Source organism: Phalacrocorax carbo, chromosome 1, assembly GCF_963921805.1.
Source record: "Phalacrocorax carbo chromosome 1, bPhaCar2.1, whole genome shotgun sequence".
In the NCBI taxonomy this organism is placed as follows: domain Eukaryota; kingdom Metazoa; phylum Chordata; class Aves; order Suliformes; family Phalacrocoracidae; genus Phalacrocorax; species Phalacrocorax carbo.
The window spans coordinates 143,913,012-143,930,859 of record NC_087513.1 but is presented as its reverse complement, the minus strand read 5'-3'; the positions used below and the strand labels follow the sequence as shown (position 1 = coordinate 143,930,859).

The following is a 17,848-nucleotide window of genomic DNA, read 5'->3' as shown; positions in this document are numbered from 1 at the left end:
ATCCTTCCACATGACTATGAGGAACAACTTATTTTTTCAACGAGTAAGAATAAAGTGTTCCATGCAGTCTAGAGCTTAAAAAAAATTTAGACAAAAGCAACAGCAGCTATTATACACATTCATACCTTGACTCAACAAGAAATATGACAAAAAAGCCACACTGTCCTTAATATTAGCTCTACAAAATTCCCCAAAGAACTCTACAGCACAGTCGACTAGCAATGAGTTACATACATACAGCTACCTCAGATCACAATGTAAAGTAACACAAGTAAAACAGATGCTTGCCAAAGCCATGTTTGATTTGTTTGGTTTGGCTTTTATAGTGTCCCTTAACATTATGGCCATATGTAAGTTTATTTGGAAGGTTTAATGGGTGACTGTATCAGTATCCAGTCTGAAGCTCCAGTATACCTGCAGGTTGATGCAACTAAATTTTTGTTTCATTAAATACCACAATTTTGAGGAAAAAAATCTCAGTTCTGAAGTGTTAGCATTACTCAGAACACCAAAGTAAAACCTTCTACAAAATATAAACTGTGTGTTCTGAGGTTGCTGCTGTTACCTTAGGTGTGACTTAATCTTTATTTTGTAAGCAAAAATACAGGGAGAGATCACTCACCAATTGCTGTCACAGGAAAAACAGACTCAACCTGGGGAAATTAGTTTAATTTATTGCCAACCAAATCAGGGTAAGGTAATGAGAAAATAAAAACTAAATCTTAAAAACACCTTTCCTCCCCCCTCACTTCTTCCTGGGCTTAACCTTACTCCTGATTTCTCTACCTCCTCTTCATCAGCAGCACAGGAGGACAGGGAATAAGGGCTGTGGCCAGTTCATCACTTGTTGTCTCTGTGGCTCCTTCCTCCTCAGCAGTGAAGGACTACTCACACTCTTCCCCTGCTTCACCATGGGGTCCCTCCCACTGGAGCCAGACCTCCACAAATTTCTCCAATGTGAGGCCTCTCCACAGGCTGCAGTTCTTCACAAACTGCTCCAGCATGGGTCCCTTCCACAGGGCGCAGCCCTTCAGGAACAGACTGATCCAGCATGGGTCCCTCACAGGGCCACAGGTCCTGCCAGGAGCCTGCTCCAGCATGGACTTCCCACAGGGTCACAGCCTCCTTTGGGCATCCACCTGCTCTGGCATTGGTGGTCCAGGGTCCTCCACAGGCTGCAGGTGGATATCTGCATCCACCGTTACCCTCCATGGGCTGCAGGGGGACAGCCTGCCTCACCATGGTCTTCACCACGGGCTCTGGTGCCTGGAACACCTCTTCCCTCTCCTTCTTCACTGACCTTGGTGTCTGCAGTTGTTCCTCCCAAATATTCTCACTCCTCTCTCCAACTGCAGTTGCACAGGTTTTTTTCCCCTTTCTTAAATACCTTATCCCAGAGGCGCTACCACCATCACTGATAGGCTTGGCCTTGGCCAGTGGCGGGTCCATCTTGGAGCTGGCTGGCACTGGCTCTGTCAGACATGGGGGAAGCTTCTAGCAGATTCTGACAGAAGCCACCCCTGTGGCCCACCCGTTACTGAAACCTTACCATGCAAACCCAGTACACACTTATTTCATTAGCTCTTGCAGGGAACACCACAGGCTTCTAACTGGTAAATTAAGGACCTTAAAAATGCCAATATCAAAGTGAAAAGTTTCAAGGATTTTGGTTGAGTCACACACTTCAGTAAACGCAAATATAGATGTTACGGTGTGGAGACATTTCAGACCTAAAAATTCAAAACACATTTCAAACAGAATTTGGCAAGAATCGACCGTTACAATGAGCCCATTCCTGCCAGCAGCAGGACTAATGTGTTCGAATTTCCTAGAGATTTTTATATTTTGTCTTCTCTTCCCCTTCTACTACATGGTATTTCTACTGGACAAAGAACAGATAGAAGGTGTAGTTGGCTTGGCTTAACAGGCATCTAATGGCCCTGCAAGCCATCACCACAGAATGAGTGGATTCAAAAGTTAGAGGGAAAGACAAAAATGCAATCACATACACATAATTCCCTTCGGAAACAAAGCTAAATATGCTCCCCAAAATTATTTTATACCAACAAAGATAATTCCTAAAGGGCATTTAGCTTTTAGTTTCTTTCTCTTTGCTCCCCTGTTCAAAAGACGACCATCAGCAGACCTCACTTTATTAGCATTCAGCAGAAGAAATAATGAATAAGTTGCATGCATATTCAGAATGCATCTCACTATGTGGCTGGGCGCTTAATTTTCAGAGTTTTACACTATGAGCAAAACTTGTTTAAATTGATGATCAAATACTCATGCACAGAACAAAATAGCAAGAACTGAGCCTTGTGTGTGTGTGTAAAAATACACATACACATGCACACACCCCGAGCATAAACAGCAACCAAACAGATACTTTGATCTGACCAACAGCTTTCAAGTTGAGGGTGGGGGAGGTAAGTTAAAATCTGTTCCAAGTGGAAAGAAAGTATTAAACAAAAAGATAGGGATAAAGGAGTTCTGAGAAGAGAAATGTAAATCAGAGAAGGTCAAATGTCATCCTTTGACTGAACCATTCTTTTCTCAACATTTCTAAATCTAAACTTAAAAGCATCGATCAAGAAAATTTATTAAAGTAGAAAATGTCACTATAAAGGAGGTTAAAAACAATGTTTTTAATGCCATGACTGCTTTTAATTACCTTTGTACACAGCACAAATGTAGATGTAATCATGTAAATAGTAGCCCTTACAGGATTAAAGTTCTGCATGTCTCCTGTCTCACAAAGCAAACACAGACAGATTCGACTGCTGTTAGTAGTGACGTATACCTCAACAGTATCTCACTGAATTCACATGGGTAATTTTAACCTGCCCCCTTAGGTATTGCCTCTGAAGCATTTCTTAGTGCAATCAGCTATACTAACGATATCGGAAAAACAAGATGCTGCAGTCGGTAAACAAGCTCTCACCCATACATGAGGAAACCCCAGAAGTGCTACATCATGGCACTGATTTACGAGCATAATAGTTTAATTCACTGCTAATGTAAACCAGATCTGACTACAAGAAAACCATATTCCCACTTCAACTGTACACTGCTTATTTATTTAAGGATGTTTGCATTACAATTATTTCCTCATTTACTCTTTTGTCCTAGGAGAGAAGCAGAACAGTAGCATTACTACTGAAACTTCCAAGTAGAAAGTAGCATTTTCTAGTCAGACAACAATTAAGGTGAGTTTAAACTAGCTTTGCCTGCAAGTATGCAGTATTTAGTATCTTAAAACATATGAAATGAGATCAGATTACAGTGAATTTGAATCAGTCTATTTTTCAAGTTAAGTTTTTACACACATAGTTTTTACACAGTTGAGCTGTTCCTGGTTTTTTTTTCCCCAAGAAATAAAAATTACCTGACCTCAAGTGGTATTAAATAAATACTCAACCATACCTACAGTCAAAGTGAGTTGGCTCTACAACTTTTAAGCTTTGAGAAAGATTTAGCCAGCGCTTTTTCCTTAGGACACACACACAAAAAAAAAACAACACAACAACAAAAAAAGAAACAGGATTCATCTTAAGGGAAAACTGCACTTCTGGATGGAAGTCGAAAACACTCAAATCTCTCAAATTTTATTTCTACAAAGACATGGTGTATTGAAGACATTTCTAAACACGCAATAGCGATATACATAAAACGCTAAGGGTTAGAAGAGACACATATGGCATGCATCAAGGAAGATGAATAAATAGCTGGTACAGATGCCCCATATAATAGATGTCCCACCCCTGGAAACATTCAAGGACAGGTTCTACAGGTCTCTGAGCAACCTGATCTAGCTGAAGATGTCCCTGCTCGCTGCAGAGGGGTTGGACTGGATGACCTCTAATGGTCCCTTCCGACCTAAACCATTCTATGATTCTACGATTCTATACACTTATGAGCAACAATAACAGCAAGTCCCACAGAAACCTGTGTAAATTTCTCTGTTGTTCCATACATGCACAAGTTGTGTGGAAACAGAGACAAATATTTCAGTCATTAAGTCAGTTGATACTACATTAGTAAAGATGACAGCCAACTGCAAAAATAGACAGGCAATTAAGTGAGTGAGTGTCCTGGTTTTGGCTAGGATAGAGTTAATTTTTTATGTAGTAGTTGGCATAGTGCTGCATTTTGGATTTGGTATGAGAATAATGTTGATAACACACTGATGTTTTAGTTGTTGCTAAGCAGTGCTTACACTAGTCAAGGACTCCAGCTTTGCATGCTCTGCCGGGTGCACAAGCTGGGAGGGGTCACAGCCAGGACAGCTGACCCAAACTGGCCAAAGCGATATTCCACACCATATGACATCATTCCCAGTGTATTAACTGGGGGGAGCTGGCTGGGCCAGGGTGAGGTGGGCGACGATCACGCCTCGGGTACTGGCAGTGTTGCTATGTGGGTGGTGAGCAATTGCATCACTTGTTAGTTTTACCCCTGGGCTTCACCTCTCCCCCCTTCCCCCCCCCCCCCCCCCCGTTACAGCATCATCATCATCATCATTATTATTGTTTAATTTTAATTATTAAACTGTTCTTATCTCAACCCATGAGTTTTACTTTGGCCCTTTCTCTCCTCCATCCCACTGGGGTGGGGGGAGCCAGCGAGCGGCTCGGTGGTGCTTAGTTGCTGGCTGGGGTTAAACCACAACAGTGAGCAATAAAACAGTAGAGGTATGCTTATGAGCAGGGGAAACAAAATCCCAGTTTTTTCTGTTGAAGGGGCTCCAAATAACCTTCCACTCAGGAATAAGATCTTGACACTACAGCAGGGTAGATCCAAAAAGAAGTTGGTCCACTGTACAAAAGCAGCTGGAAAAACAGGGTACCAAGACAGACAGAACAAAAACCAGAGATTATGCCACCTCACAAAAGCCATGAGGTACCCACAGCTGAAGGAATATATATATAGTTCCCAACCCATCCTCCCTGTTATAAAAATATAAAAAACCCACACCAAACCAAAAAAGAACCCCAAATGCCCAGAGGGAAGAACTAAGTGTTTAGAATAGCTTTTGCATGCAAAGAAGTTGCATGAAATAAGACCTTCAGTGAGGGAAAGATGTAACTGGGGGGTGATAATGACAGAGTTCTTAAAACATGAATTCACTCCACCGGTGTTGGGGAAGACAAGTAAGGAACAACTACTCACTGTCTCTTCCAGTATAAGAACAACAGGGCATTAGGTGAACCTAATAGATGCCAAAATCAAGTCAAAGATTATGAAGAGATAATATTAACAGTTAATTACAGTTGTATTACAAAGCTCCTTGCTACTTACAGCTGTGGATGCTGAAAGTTCAGAATGTTCAAAAGGGACTAGACAAATTAATGTAAAAAAATCAACATAAAAAAATATTAAAGCCTATTAAGTTACGCCATGCACACATATGCTCCAGCAAAATAAAAGGGGGGCGGGGAATCCAAACACATTCACATTCCTCCATACAGCCACCTCTGGCTCAAAGTCTGTAGGCTACAGATAATGTATCATAAACATAGGACCTAGTCATTCACTTGGCTACTGCTATTTATGCTGTTGTTGTCAGGACATTGGACTAGACTGTCCTTTGGTTTTACTCAATATAGCCAACCTTAAGCATATCATGACTAAGAAAAAGAAGCCCAAGCAAATGAAACACTGCTCTATTTTCTCTAGGTTTCAGACTTCTGCTTCAAAGGGTTTTTTCTACCCATATCCAGGGCTGAACACCTCAGCTTCTCTCCACATCATGTAAGACGCTAAACCCCAAATATTTTCAGAAAAGAAAACTGATTAAAGTAGTAAAACAAGATTTTTAGTAAGAATCAGAAGACCTGCTTAATGAAAACACAACCTGGTATGAATAGGATAGGGGGAAGACATTTTAAAGAAGCACTCGTCAAAAATGAGGCCTGAATAGTTCAACACTCTCATCAGTTAAGAGCTGAATATGAAATGGATGAACACTAAGATGCAAGAGAGAAGGAAAAACACCTTGAAGTCAGATATTGATTTACCCATGTATTTATTACTATCTTATGCATTTTTACAGTACTTGGCATAATAAGACCATTCAAAAAAAAAAAGCTATGACCTCTTTGCCCTCTTCTGGTAAAGTAGTGATCTCTGCATAAATTAGAACTAAAGAAAGCATTTTGCTTTTCTGAACATGTGCCAGGATGACAAAACAAGCACAGGGCTGGAGGAGGACACAAAGCACTGCTTCTCAACTTATTTTATGAACGGGTTTTTTTGTCTGTTCTCAAAATCTCTCAGCCCTCATGGGGGAGGGATGTCACAAGGCCCACTGACCTGGATTTGCCTGTTGAAATTCAATAGCATGATGCTCCACATTTCCTGGCAAAATAAGATTTTATTACAGCACTTCTAAAACATAGACATACACTGTCTAATGTCTAGATACTATTTTCATACTGTAAGACTGTAAATCATTAAACTCAGCAGAAACAGTTCAGGGTATTGACCTGAAACACAGACTTTAGATGCCTTTTCAGTTCCTTTTATAAAATAACTCCAAGTTCAAATCTCCAAATTATACCTTACTTGTAAAGGAATATAAAACATAAGTGAAAACATTGTAAGTCTTAAATACATTGCTGGTGATTAAGTAAGAATTAAAGAAACAATTCTCCTTTTTAGAAGTTCCTTCATGCTTTTGACAGGCAAATGTTCAAAGATTCATTTTATTTTTACGAAGGATGACTGAGGAAAACTGTTTTAAGCTTCTCTTCTTTTTATGAAACACACAAAGTATCAAAATTTAAGTGATTCTCTGTATTATTTTTTTTTCCAAAATTAATTACAAAGCCACAAACACTAGGATGGCTCAAAAGCCAACTGTTAGCTATATTTCTGACAAATACAAAACAAAAAGTTACCTACAATCATGAACAAAAGCGACTCATAACACTTCTATAAATACACTGCAAGTATGTTTGTAGTATTTTTAAAGGATTGTATGTCACAGCTAGGTGATGGAAACCTCAAGCACAAATGGTACCAGAGACCAAGGAATGCAAATTTATTAGATAAAGTCTTCCTAAGTTATCTCTAGAGTAAGTACCTATATGTGCAACAATAAACTATACTGTATATAAGCACTAAAAGTAAATACATGAGAGTAAGTTATTTCTTTCTGAAAACTTCAAACACACATACATCCCTTTTTTTCCTGAAGAACCATTTTTTCAATTTTTAAGAAATCATTGGAGAGGGTGAGCTTAAAGACCAGGTCTTGTCCCGGACACCTTGGTCAGTTTGGAGACATTTATAAAATCATAGAATCATTTAGGTTGGAAAAGACCCCTAAGATCAGCCAGTCCAACCATCAACCTAACACTGCTACGCCCACTATTAAACCATGTCCCTAAGCACCACATCTACACATCTCTTAAATACCTCTGGGGATGGTGACCGCTTGCTTCCCTAGACAGCCCGTTCCAATCCCTGACAAACCTTTCAGTGAAGAATTTTTTCCTAATACCCAACCTAAACCCCCCCAGCACAACTTGAGGCTGTTTGCTCTCATCCTATTACTTGTTACTTGGGAGAAGAGACCAATACCCATCTTGTTACAACCTCCTTTCACGTAGCTGTAGAGAGCAATAAGGTCTCCCCTCAGCCTCCTCTTCTCCAGACTAAACAGCCCCAGTTCCCTCAGCTGCTCCTCGTAAGACTTGTGCTCTAGATCCTTCAGCTTCATTGCCCTTCTCTGGACACACTCCAGCACCTCAATGTCCTTCTTGTAGTGAGGGGCCCAAAACTGAACATAATATTCAAGGTGCGGCCTCAAATTACCACATATTCATAAGATACCTGGCATTTAGATTACTATTTGTAAAATAGTTTTATTTTACTCTTCAGCAACAAACACTAAATAAAAATATAAAACAAAAATAATGTGACTTTCAGCTTACATTTCTTCAACACACACATTCAAGTCTCACTCCCCCTTCCACTGTAGTAGCAATTCTTTTCATCCCTCCTACACTGCAAAATTCTGTCCCACTACTAGAGTGACAGGCAAGTCCATCTGTCCTCCTGTCCTTAAGGAAAGGGAGCAAAAGCTGGCTGGCACAGAGCAGAGGGCAGCAGACTGGCAGCTGACCTGTGGCTCAACAGAAACAAATAACTTCCCTAGCAAACAGGGCTAAACAGATGCAGATTCTGGCACTGAAGCAACAATACTTCTCCCAGGGATCTTCATGTGCTTCGGGGTGAGGGGAAAGGAAAAGGGGCACAATAGATACCTCAAATGTTTGTACATGCCAACATCTAATTAAAGGGGGACTACAGGAAGGATGGGGGCAATCTCTTTAGCACAGCCTGTTGTGACAGGACAAGGGGTAATGGTTTTAAACTAAAGGAGGGTAGATTTAGACTAGATATAGGGAAAAAACTTGTTACTATGAGGGCTGTGAAACACTGGCATAGGTTGACCAGAGAAGTGGTAGATGCCCCATCCCTGGAAACATTCAAGGTCAGGCTGGACAGGGCTCTGAGCAACCTGATCTGGTTGAAGATGTCCCTGCTCACTGCAGGGGTGTTGGACTGGATGACCTCAAAAGGTCCCTTCCAATCCAAACCAGTCTATCATTCTGTGATTCTATGTGTCAGGCAACATCATGCACCAGAACTGTAAAACAAACCCATGGAAGTGAAGCTTCTTCTGATCTGCTGTTTTTAAATGTGGAAAATTTTAGACAATGAATTGCTACTCTGCAGTAACACACAGCCATGAACTTGAACTGGCTTCAATATCAAATCAGGATTATAGAGCCACACATGAAGATGTGAAAACACACACCATTTTACAATGCCATCATGAGTGAGATTACTCTCAGCAAAGGTCAGGACAGACAGTTAATTGAACTAACCATTTCAACCTTCCTCCCATGATTCACTCAAACTTACCTACCAGACCATGACACCCAAAAGAAACATCACCTATCAAACCTCTACTGCCTGCAGAAAATTCAGTCTTCAGAAACTAAGCAACTTCTTTTTAGTGTCTGCAGCTGAAAAGAAACATTCTGAAGACACTGCAACATTTCACTGTATAACTACACTTTTTCCAAGTCAATTTATCATTCCTTCAAGCAGCATAAAAGGTGGAAATTGACTCTTCAAGTCATGAGTCTAATTAAATCTGAAGGTAATGATAGTAAATGTTTAGCTTCAATCACAGTTAACCACTTATCCACTAACCTGTCAGCAAGTACATTTGATCCAATTACTTCCTGATGCTACAAAAGTAGCAATCAATACAGAACACGTAATGCTTCAGTAAGAATGACCAAAACAGCTGTAATACCTGGTTGTTTGCCCCACACCCAACTCTCAACAATCGATTTGGCCCTGTAAGTGGGCAGCGGAGTCTCTTCTTCATCTTTCTTTTCTTTGTCATTTTGCTCTTCTTTCTTTGATGCAGTTTGGCATTCAGTGCTATCATCTAAAGGAAAAAAGGGGAAAAAAAGACAACCAGTTAAGCCACTTCCCTCTTGAATTCAGTTCTTGATTAGAAACATAAAGGTGAAATGCCCAGCCAAGAAGTTTACAGCAACATTGTCTATCATTAAGAATACAGGGTGGGAGGAAGTAGTATTTTACCATGTCAACTGTCACAGGTGGTAGGTCTCTTTTTACATACATATGCAGCGACCTTAGCATCCAGAAATCACTGCTGTAACCTCCTAGGGAGGATGAAGATTAAAAATCAATACTATCATGTAAGACTTGCAAAGGATGCGCTTTAAGTCAGATTTTGCTTGCAACTATCTGTATTTCTGTAGCATTTACTTCTTTTCAAATTCCAACACAGAAAAAAGACAGCAATTGCCTTAATTTCAAAATCAAGAAGAGCTATAAATTGTCATTTGCACTTACTTTATGCAGCAGTATTTCAACATATGTAACATATCTAGCATCTTAGTAATTACCAGCAAGTAATAAAAATAATACCACCACTTTCTGCCCAAGCAAAAAAACAGCATTTGCAATCCTTTTGAGATTACTTTCATAAAGACAGAACACTGTCTTTACTGACATTAGTCCCTTATCTCTGTAACCAAAGGCTCCACAGAAATCCCAAGTTTCTAAACACAGTAGAACTAGACAGCTGGAAGTCTCCCCTTATTCATATTGGGGATATGGATTTACATATCCATACCTCCAGCCAGTTCATTGCACAAGATCGCCTTTCAATTAAGGGCCATGTTGGCAAATGCTTTCCTCACACTGACCTTCTTTTCTAAAAATACACCCCAAAATTTCTCAAGTCCAGCTTTTGCAACTTACCTGTGAAGAGTTTAGTTCTACTCATTTTCACCAGGCTCTTAGAAGTGACTGGTCCTCCATTCCTACCTACCAATCTAGTCTGCAGAGACTCCCCCCGCAAATGTCCCAACCACAAGCCAGACAAGCATTAGAATTTTGTCTTTTTTCCTATCTCACTGCCCACACCTAAAACATATGCATTTGTACCAGCATATTTCAGAAGACAATAATAAGCAAGAGGTTTACAGCTGTAGCCAGACACAGCACATCTGATTACAGCCTTCCTCAGACTCAGCATGACTGCACTTGGAGATCAGCGTTCTCATTACCTCAGAACATACAAAATACACCTATCATAATAAACAAAAACATTCAACTATTCTTTCCATCTGGCCTGAAAAAAAAAAAATGAACACCTAATCTATTTGTAACTGGATCAGTGATTGCCTCTTTTTAAAAAAATTTGTTAGACTGTGGACAATAGCACCTCCCAAAATAAACCTTTTTAAGGTGCCTTAATTATACAAGTTTTAAATTAAAGCCAATGTTTCATAACCTGTAACACACACCGCTGCTCAGGAGGTGGCAGATAAAGACTGAAGGAGAACAGGAAAAAAACCAGAAGGGAAGACATACCTGCAAGCATGCATGCTGCAGCTGAGATTGCAGGCTAAGGAAGGGCTAGCAGAGTCACTTGAGAACAGGAAAAAGCAGTTTGGATATCCCACTTGTAAGTGGCAACCAAAGAGTATAACTGTTTCGCTCAGCAAACTAAGGAACAGCAATAGTACAGCAGTCATCAGCATAACATATCCAAAATGTGACTGAATCTAGCTGTTTTTATTCCAAGGCACAAGCAAATATTACTAAAGGCAGAGATTCCATTATAGAGTTAAATCAGTGACTAAGGACCCTGTTTGCCCCAGTAGTTCAGAACGTTCCCACAGTAACACCATAATCTCACTGTTTCTCCACTCACCCACACATTTAGAGACACACTCCGCAGGGTCTGGGATTTTAGTTAGTGGGTAAAAGGGTGTTTTGCCCAGACACTACATTTCACAGGCAGCTGTAGGAGAACTTGTTATGCTTTTTTAACACATCCTTGGCAATGATGACAACAAAGGGCTACAAACTTAGTCATTTTGCCCAACTCCTCACTGCAAACAGAGATGGTCCCAATCCAAGTGGGAACTTAAGCTTTGTTTTATATAAAAACAACCTTGACGCACAAATCCATAGGGAGGATTTTTCTTTGTTGTCCATCTGAACAGAAAAGGTGATCAGTGAGAGAAGAAGTTGGAAGGAGCTGAGCTAAAAATCACATTTAAATGCCATGTCAAATTGTTCCACAAAGACTTTTCACTATACTTGCAAAAAACCACTCGCCCTGTAAGGGACAAAGCTGGTACCAGTCTGGATTTGCAAGCAGCCATACAGACATTCTAATTGTGGAAGCTCAGTTATGCTTCATGAAAGGGATCTTTAAAAAGGGAGCCCCAAAGATTTTTCAGAAAGAGGGGCAGGGAGGAAGCAATCTTGAGTAAAGCCAACACAGGCCAAAATAACAAGTAATAGAACAGTTTTCAAAAGAATGCATGCAAAAACATGCTGCAGTGTGACAACCTGTTTTAACTTCATTTTTCTCAGACTGAAACATTAATATTGTCATGGGAGAAAGCAACCACGTAACATTTCCCTGAAAGAACTTTCTCTTAACTGTGTTTTGGTTTATAACCTTAAGCCTCCAAGCTGAGGTAGGTATGCTTAGCCAGTCAAAACTGAGCGACTGAAGTTAGTTATCCTCAATAAGAAGTCAGCTCCCAAATCGAAGTGCAGTAGCTCACCATGTGTGCTCTATCTTGCACAGCAATAGCCTAATCCAGTATAAACGGAGGATAAAAAGGAAGCAACAAAAGGTGGAACTTATATTTCATATGCAATGAAGAAAATAACTTGACACTGCATAGTCACCTCTGGCACCTGTTACAGTACAATCTTGTGCTGCTCTTAAATGCCAATGAATTGATACAGTTAGGAAACCCTCAGTAGAAAGAAAAAGCCTGCAACAGTTTCACAATAGATGTTGCCATTCACAAAGCAGAAAGTTAGACCGTGTGCTTTAGGCAAGGGATGTATTTTACAACCATTCTAAAATAGTATTTGGTAGTCCCAGATCCAGGAAGTGTTTCAGCTGCAAGACAAAATAATAATTTGTTTTCTGTCAAAGAGTTTTTATTTTATATATATACATACATAAACTTCAATTGATAGTTACTTGTGAATGAAAGATGCATGCCTAACCATTTGCAAACCATGTTTACGCAGCCTTCCAGGTGTGGATGTCCAGATGACAGAAGATTCTGATCTCCTAACCCTAAACAGAAGTTTCTTTTCTTCCCTGGTATACTATTTTTTAAAACACATTCTTTAAAATATCTGTTCAATGTTCAATTAAGCATTTTACTAAAATAAAAGTGTCCAACAGGGTAACTACAGACTTTCCTCTGTCCTGCAAAGAGAGTACGATAAATCCACCACCAAGTACTGAATACTTGAGCCATTGAGAACAGCCCATGTAGCTGGGTCAGGGGAAGCAGAAGAAAGGCAGAGAAGAGAGGCACTTCTTACTTTTAACATGTTCATTCTTACACAAGAAAGGAGGCTCAGAGTAGGAGCCTGCCCATATGCTTGCTAGCTACTACAGTTTGATACATACGTGGTCTGAACAGTAGCCACCATAACCAATTCCACATACTATGATTCTTATCACAAAGATTTGGTTTCTGCCAGCCTCTCTGGAACAACTTGTGGCGTTTGGACTCTCTCTGCAGGTGCAACACTGAATGAGGTTTGTGCATTCAACAGCAGTAGGCTGACACAGGTCCAACTTTCAGTAAAGGGCAAACAGAAGAGACGAGGAAGTCCACAGTGTTTACCAAAGGCAGGACAGAGGTATGAAGCTGACGATTTTCTATTTTTGCCCTGGAACTTGAAATAATTAACTGAAACAGCAATTCCCACCTATACATGAGTTTGAGGAATCAAAAATTAACAAAATAAAAGCAACAACAACAAAAAAAACCACACAAAATGAGGTCTGTGTAGTTGACTGATACTTCTTTAAAATTTACAGTAATGGCTCTCTAACTTGAAAATGTAGTAAGAGTACTTTGTATTATCTTCCGTACATAGCTGCCAGTATAGAAGATATTAATCTCATCCAAATTTCCTGAGGGCAGCCTGATTATCTTCTAAGTACATGCCATGCTGCAAGTGCACCTGTATTTGGACATCACTACTGTCACAGCTGTGTCCTCAAATGATACTTGGAAACATGCAAACACATTCTGCTGAATGCATTTATCAAACATGATTTTCTGAAAGTGCCATGAAGAAAAAACAAAGAGCTTATTCCTAACCAAATGTTCTTGCTAAGAGGGGAAGAAAAAAATACGCTATTTGCATATTCTTCCTAGAGAGAAAAGGAATGCTTTTTGCTATCAATAGCATGCTCTTCCAGTCTATTGCCACCGCTGATATCCACTGAAAGAATGAAGTGCCTCTTCTGAGCAGCCTGGTCAGCATCAACATAGTGCTACAGCACTAGTGAAGGAAAGGAGTTACAATGGACGGGCATAAATCAAAACTTCTTAAAACAGACTGAATAAAATGGACTACTTGCAGCAATCTCTCTTATTTATCTCCAAATCAGTCACTTCAGCAGCAAAATCTGAATATTAAGATTCAAATATATTGCTTTTAATATAAAAACTCTGGGGTTTATATAAACCTCATTACTTACACATATTCCCTCTCCTCTTGAATTACATTTGTAGATCATTTATGCAAAAAGTAACTACCAACTAAACAGACTGAAATATTGTAGATTTTAATTTCATTAAACTCCACTTGAGCTGCAAGTTCAGAGGTGCAAACTGACCACCAATTCTTCCAGTTCTGTGATTCACTACTGCCTAACAGGATCAAATACACCATCTGATCAACATTGACCAAAAATAGCCTTGATTAGCTTCTTTTCAAAGCTCAAGTCTAGTAAGCAAGATGGTTGTATTTTACCAATCCTGTAGGCCAGCAAAATGGCATTTATGAAATCTAACTTCACTGAAAGAGAATTCATACATTAATTCTACAAGTTAAGAGCCTGAAAAAGCTGTATTTAAATTTCTAAACCACTGTAGCTTTTCAATAAATAGATGTTTTAGAAGCACCTATGTAGAAGAACATAGACACTCCAGTTGTGGAAAGGAACAGATGCGGTCTATGCTATATAATACCTGCACTTAACCCTTCCAGAAGGAAGGGCAAGGGGAAGGTGATGTTTCAATTCTTGTCTTTGTTACTCACTATCCAACTCTATCTTAATTGGCAGTAAATTATATTAATTTTCCCCAAGTCAGCTAGCTCTATTTTGCCCATGACAGTAACTGGTAAGTGATCTCCCGGCTTTACGTTGACCCATGAGCTTTTCCATTTTATTTTCTCTCTCTGTCCTATTAAGGAGGGACAATGAGACAGAAGCTGGCGGGGCAGCTGGCTAAGGTCAACCCATTGCAATGCAGTACTGGAAACAACAACTGTCAATCTTGCTTAAACAAAACAAACAAAAAGCCCAACAACAACAACAAAAAGACATCAGAAAGCTTTCAAAAGCCTCATCACAGCTTGGACCACTGACATTTTAAGGTAAAATAAATGCCTTATTTCTACAGTAAACCATCAAAATTTCTGCATTTTTAGCACTAGTATCCTTTTGATCCTTTGAAGTCACATGTACATACATACATCCAGTGTTTAAAAAAAAATCTTCACATCATTATTCAGAATAGGTGTCCCAATTGTGGATGAACACGTGAAGTCACGGATGATTGACTTGCTTAGTGCTTCTGGTTCTTTACTTTATACTGCTCTCTACATTTTGGATCAGAACTGACAACTTGCATTTTCCTAGTTGAAATTTCAGTGATTCCCCTGAAAACAAAAGCCAATTACATTATGATGTCTTTCTATAAGCTTTATCAGAATCACTGAAAGCATCACAGCACCATAGCTAACAAAAATCCCAATTCTCTATGGCTACTTAGCTATAAAGGTACTGGAAGAACAGTTCTCTGTCAAAGACCAGCACAGGCACAACTCTAAAAACAGTGTCCAAGTATGTGGCACAAAAAGAGGAAACTGCATCATTTTCATTTGTAAAGCCGGTATATATTTTAATATATTGTCTTTATTATTAGAGAATTTTGTTATGTTTTTGCTACATGAGAGCAGTGTGTTGAATAACATGACCGTCACAACACCTCTATCACACGCTGTCAGTAAATGGGAACGCTTCCCACAGTTCATTTAGGGGATAACCCTTCCCTTCACTGCATCAAGTTTATGATGCCTTTTAGTAATATACGTGAAACTAGGCAATCCTAAGAAAAATACTGCACTACCTCCACTCATTTCATGAGCAGCTGTTGTAGCAGCCTTTCTGATAAGATCAGCTGTGTTACTGTCCAGTGTCAACACCAATATTCAAAAGGACCAGCAGCACAAGGACAAAAAAAAGTTTTCTAACTCTGAAACTGTTATGAGCATAATTCCAGCCCTTACTACAGCACACAGCTACTCAGAACCTACAAAGCTTATACTCTTGATAAAAATAACATATAATTCACTCTTTGCTCAAACTATTTATTATAGCTTCTTTCCTGTAGAAATAACTTCCTCTAGTCAAAAAGACTTCCCCCTCCCACCCCTTTTTCAAAGAAGACAAATCATAGGTACAAAAAAATAAAAACATTTCCATAACGAATAGAGCATTACTGGTTTGAAATACCATGTCTATCCAACAGCACAGTTCAGGAAGTAACAGAACATGAAATAATAGCTCACTGCTACCAACGGCAGTATTTCCACTCTTCTCCTAGACAGACCCACATTTATTTCAGGGGGTGACATAAGTAACTGACAAAACTTATCTCACCATTTTGTGAGCCCATTTCGCCCAGTTAGGAAACATAAACCTTTTCCTTTTTTGACCAGTTTAATTTTCTGTTCAACAAGGAGTCAAAAGAGCACCACAATCAGAAAAAGGAAAACAGGCAAGAGTAGAATCACTCAATGTTGGCATAGCCCATCACAAAACAAAATCCACCTCCACCAAAGTAATCTCTCTACACAGTTGTATTACGCTGTCATTTGCAGGATTCGCAATGTTGGAACTGCTCACAAGTACACTAGAAGACAGAAGAAAAAAAACCACTACATTCTCAGATTGTGGACAGTTTAACTGACCTTTTAGTTACTTTATGAAGACTGTACACAAAATTAGAAATAGCAATATCGGCTTTACCCCATTCCTCAGTCCACTTCCTTTAAACAAAGGCTTCAGCTGTAAACACACCAAGCATACCAAACAAAAGGACACTGCCAAGCCTCTCTCATAATAACATGCCCAGTTATGAAGTTTAATTTCAAAAGGCTGGAAGAGATTTAAGCCTTCATTTGAAAGCTTAGACGTTACCCTTCTGCACACTTTAGAAGTTTTAATTGTATTTAATTCAAAACATGAACACCTGCAAATTGTATAGACAGGTGAAGATAAACCAAAGTTCTGTGACAGTTATGAAATTTGAATTCCATTTTCATCATCATGATGGAAGAAAAACTAAAGAAGAAAAAATAATTTAAAAATCCATACCTTTTCTTGGAGGTAGTTCACCACTTTGTGTTAACTCTGTTCCAGGATATACAATCTCCCCATCTTTTACCATTTCATTCCACAAGCCGCATAGTCCATCTCGTGTAAAAGCGAGCTGTTAAAAATAATACACTATATATGTAGTTAAGCATATCACTTTTCTTTCAAGCCAACTCAAGCTAACATTTAAAATAAATCCGATTTTATATTTTGTCGCAGAAGAAAGAAAATAAATGTAGCACCTCACTGGTATATTTGTTGTTTGTGTGTATGATAGGGATTTAGATGATCTTAAAGATCTTTTTTTCTCTAGTTAAGCTATTTTCAAACTAAAAGGACAAAACTAACTTTTAGATCGACTCAAATACAGCACAAAGAATTTCTGGTGAAAAATTCTCATCAAAAGCATGGGGTTTGGTCACCTCAGAACTATCCACACATTCAGGACGACATCATGCAATAACTGGGGCGTCAGGGGAGAGGGGCATGGTGTGGGGTGTCCTTTTCCCCTTCAGCAGAAGCTATCCAAATACAGTCAGGCTGCATAAAGTCACAAAACAGGGAAGCACAAAGAAAGTCAATACAGTACCTTCTCCAAACCAGCAACTGAAGAGCTGGTCAGTATACCAGAACACATGACATAAAGGCACGGATTCATAAATGTATTTAACCAGTTCACACTGGTCCTGCTGTGCAAAGCATCTCTGACAGCCCTCCCTCTTCCTTCCAGCTGCTACAATGCCTCCACTCACATGCTGGTTAATGCACATGCATCAACACCTGCTGAACCAGACTATGGAACTGATGAAGACTAAAACCAGCTGAGCCTGGGGGAAG

General features: G+C 39.5%; 1 protein-coding gene across 6 annotated transcripts in view; it reads right to left on the bottom strand.

Annotated features, from left to right (window-relative positions):
• HERC2 (HECT and RLD domain containing E3 ubiquitin protein ligase 2) overlaps positions 1 to 17,848 on the bottom strand; it is a 115,336-nt gene that overhangs the window by 86,274 nt on the left and 11,214 nt on the right. For all 6 annotated transcript variants that reach the window (XM_064438268.1, XM_064438302.1, XM_064438286.1 and 3 more), the window contains exons 3-4: positions 17,012 to 17,126; positions 9,338 to 9,475 (exon numbers count right to left, since the gene is read on the bottom strand). In XM_064438268.1, the coding sequence (XP_064294338.1) occupies positions 9,338 to 9,475; positions 17,012 to 17,126 (253 nt within the window). The remainder of the gene's footprint in view (positions 1 to 9,337; positions 9,476 to 17,011; positions 17,127 to 17,848) is intronic.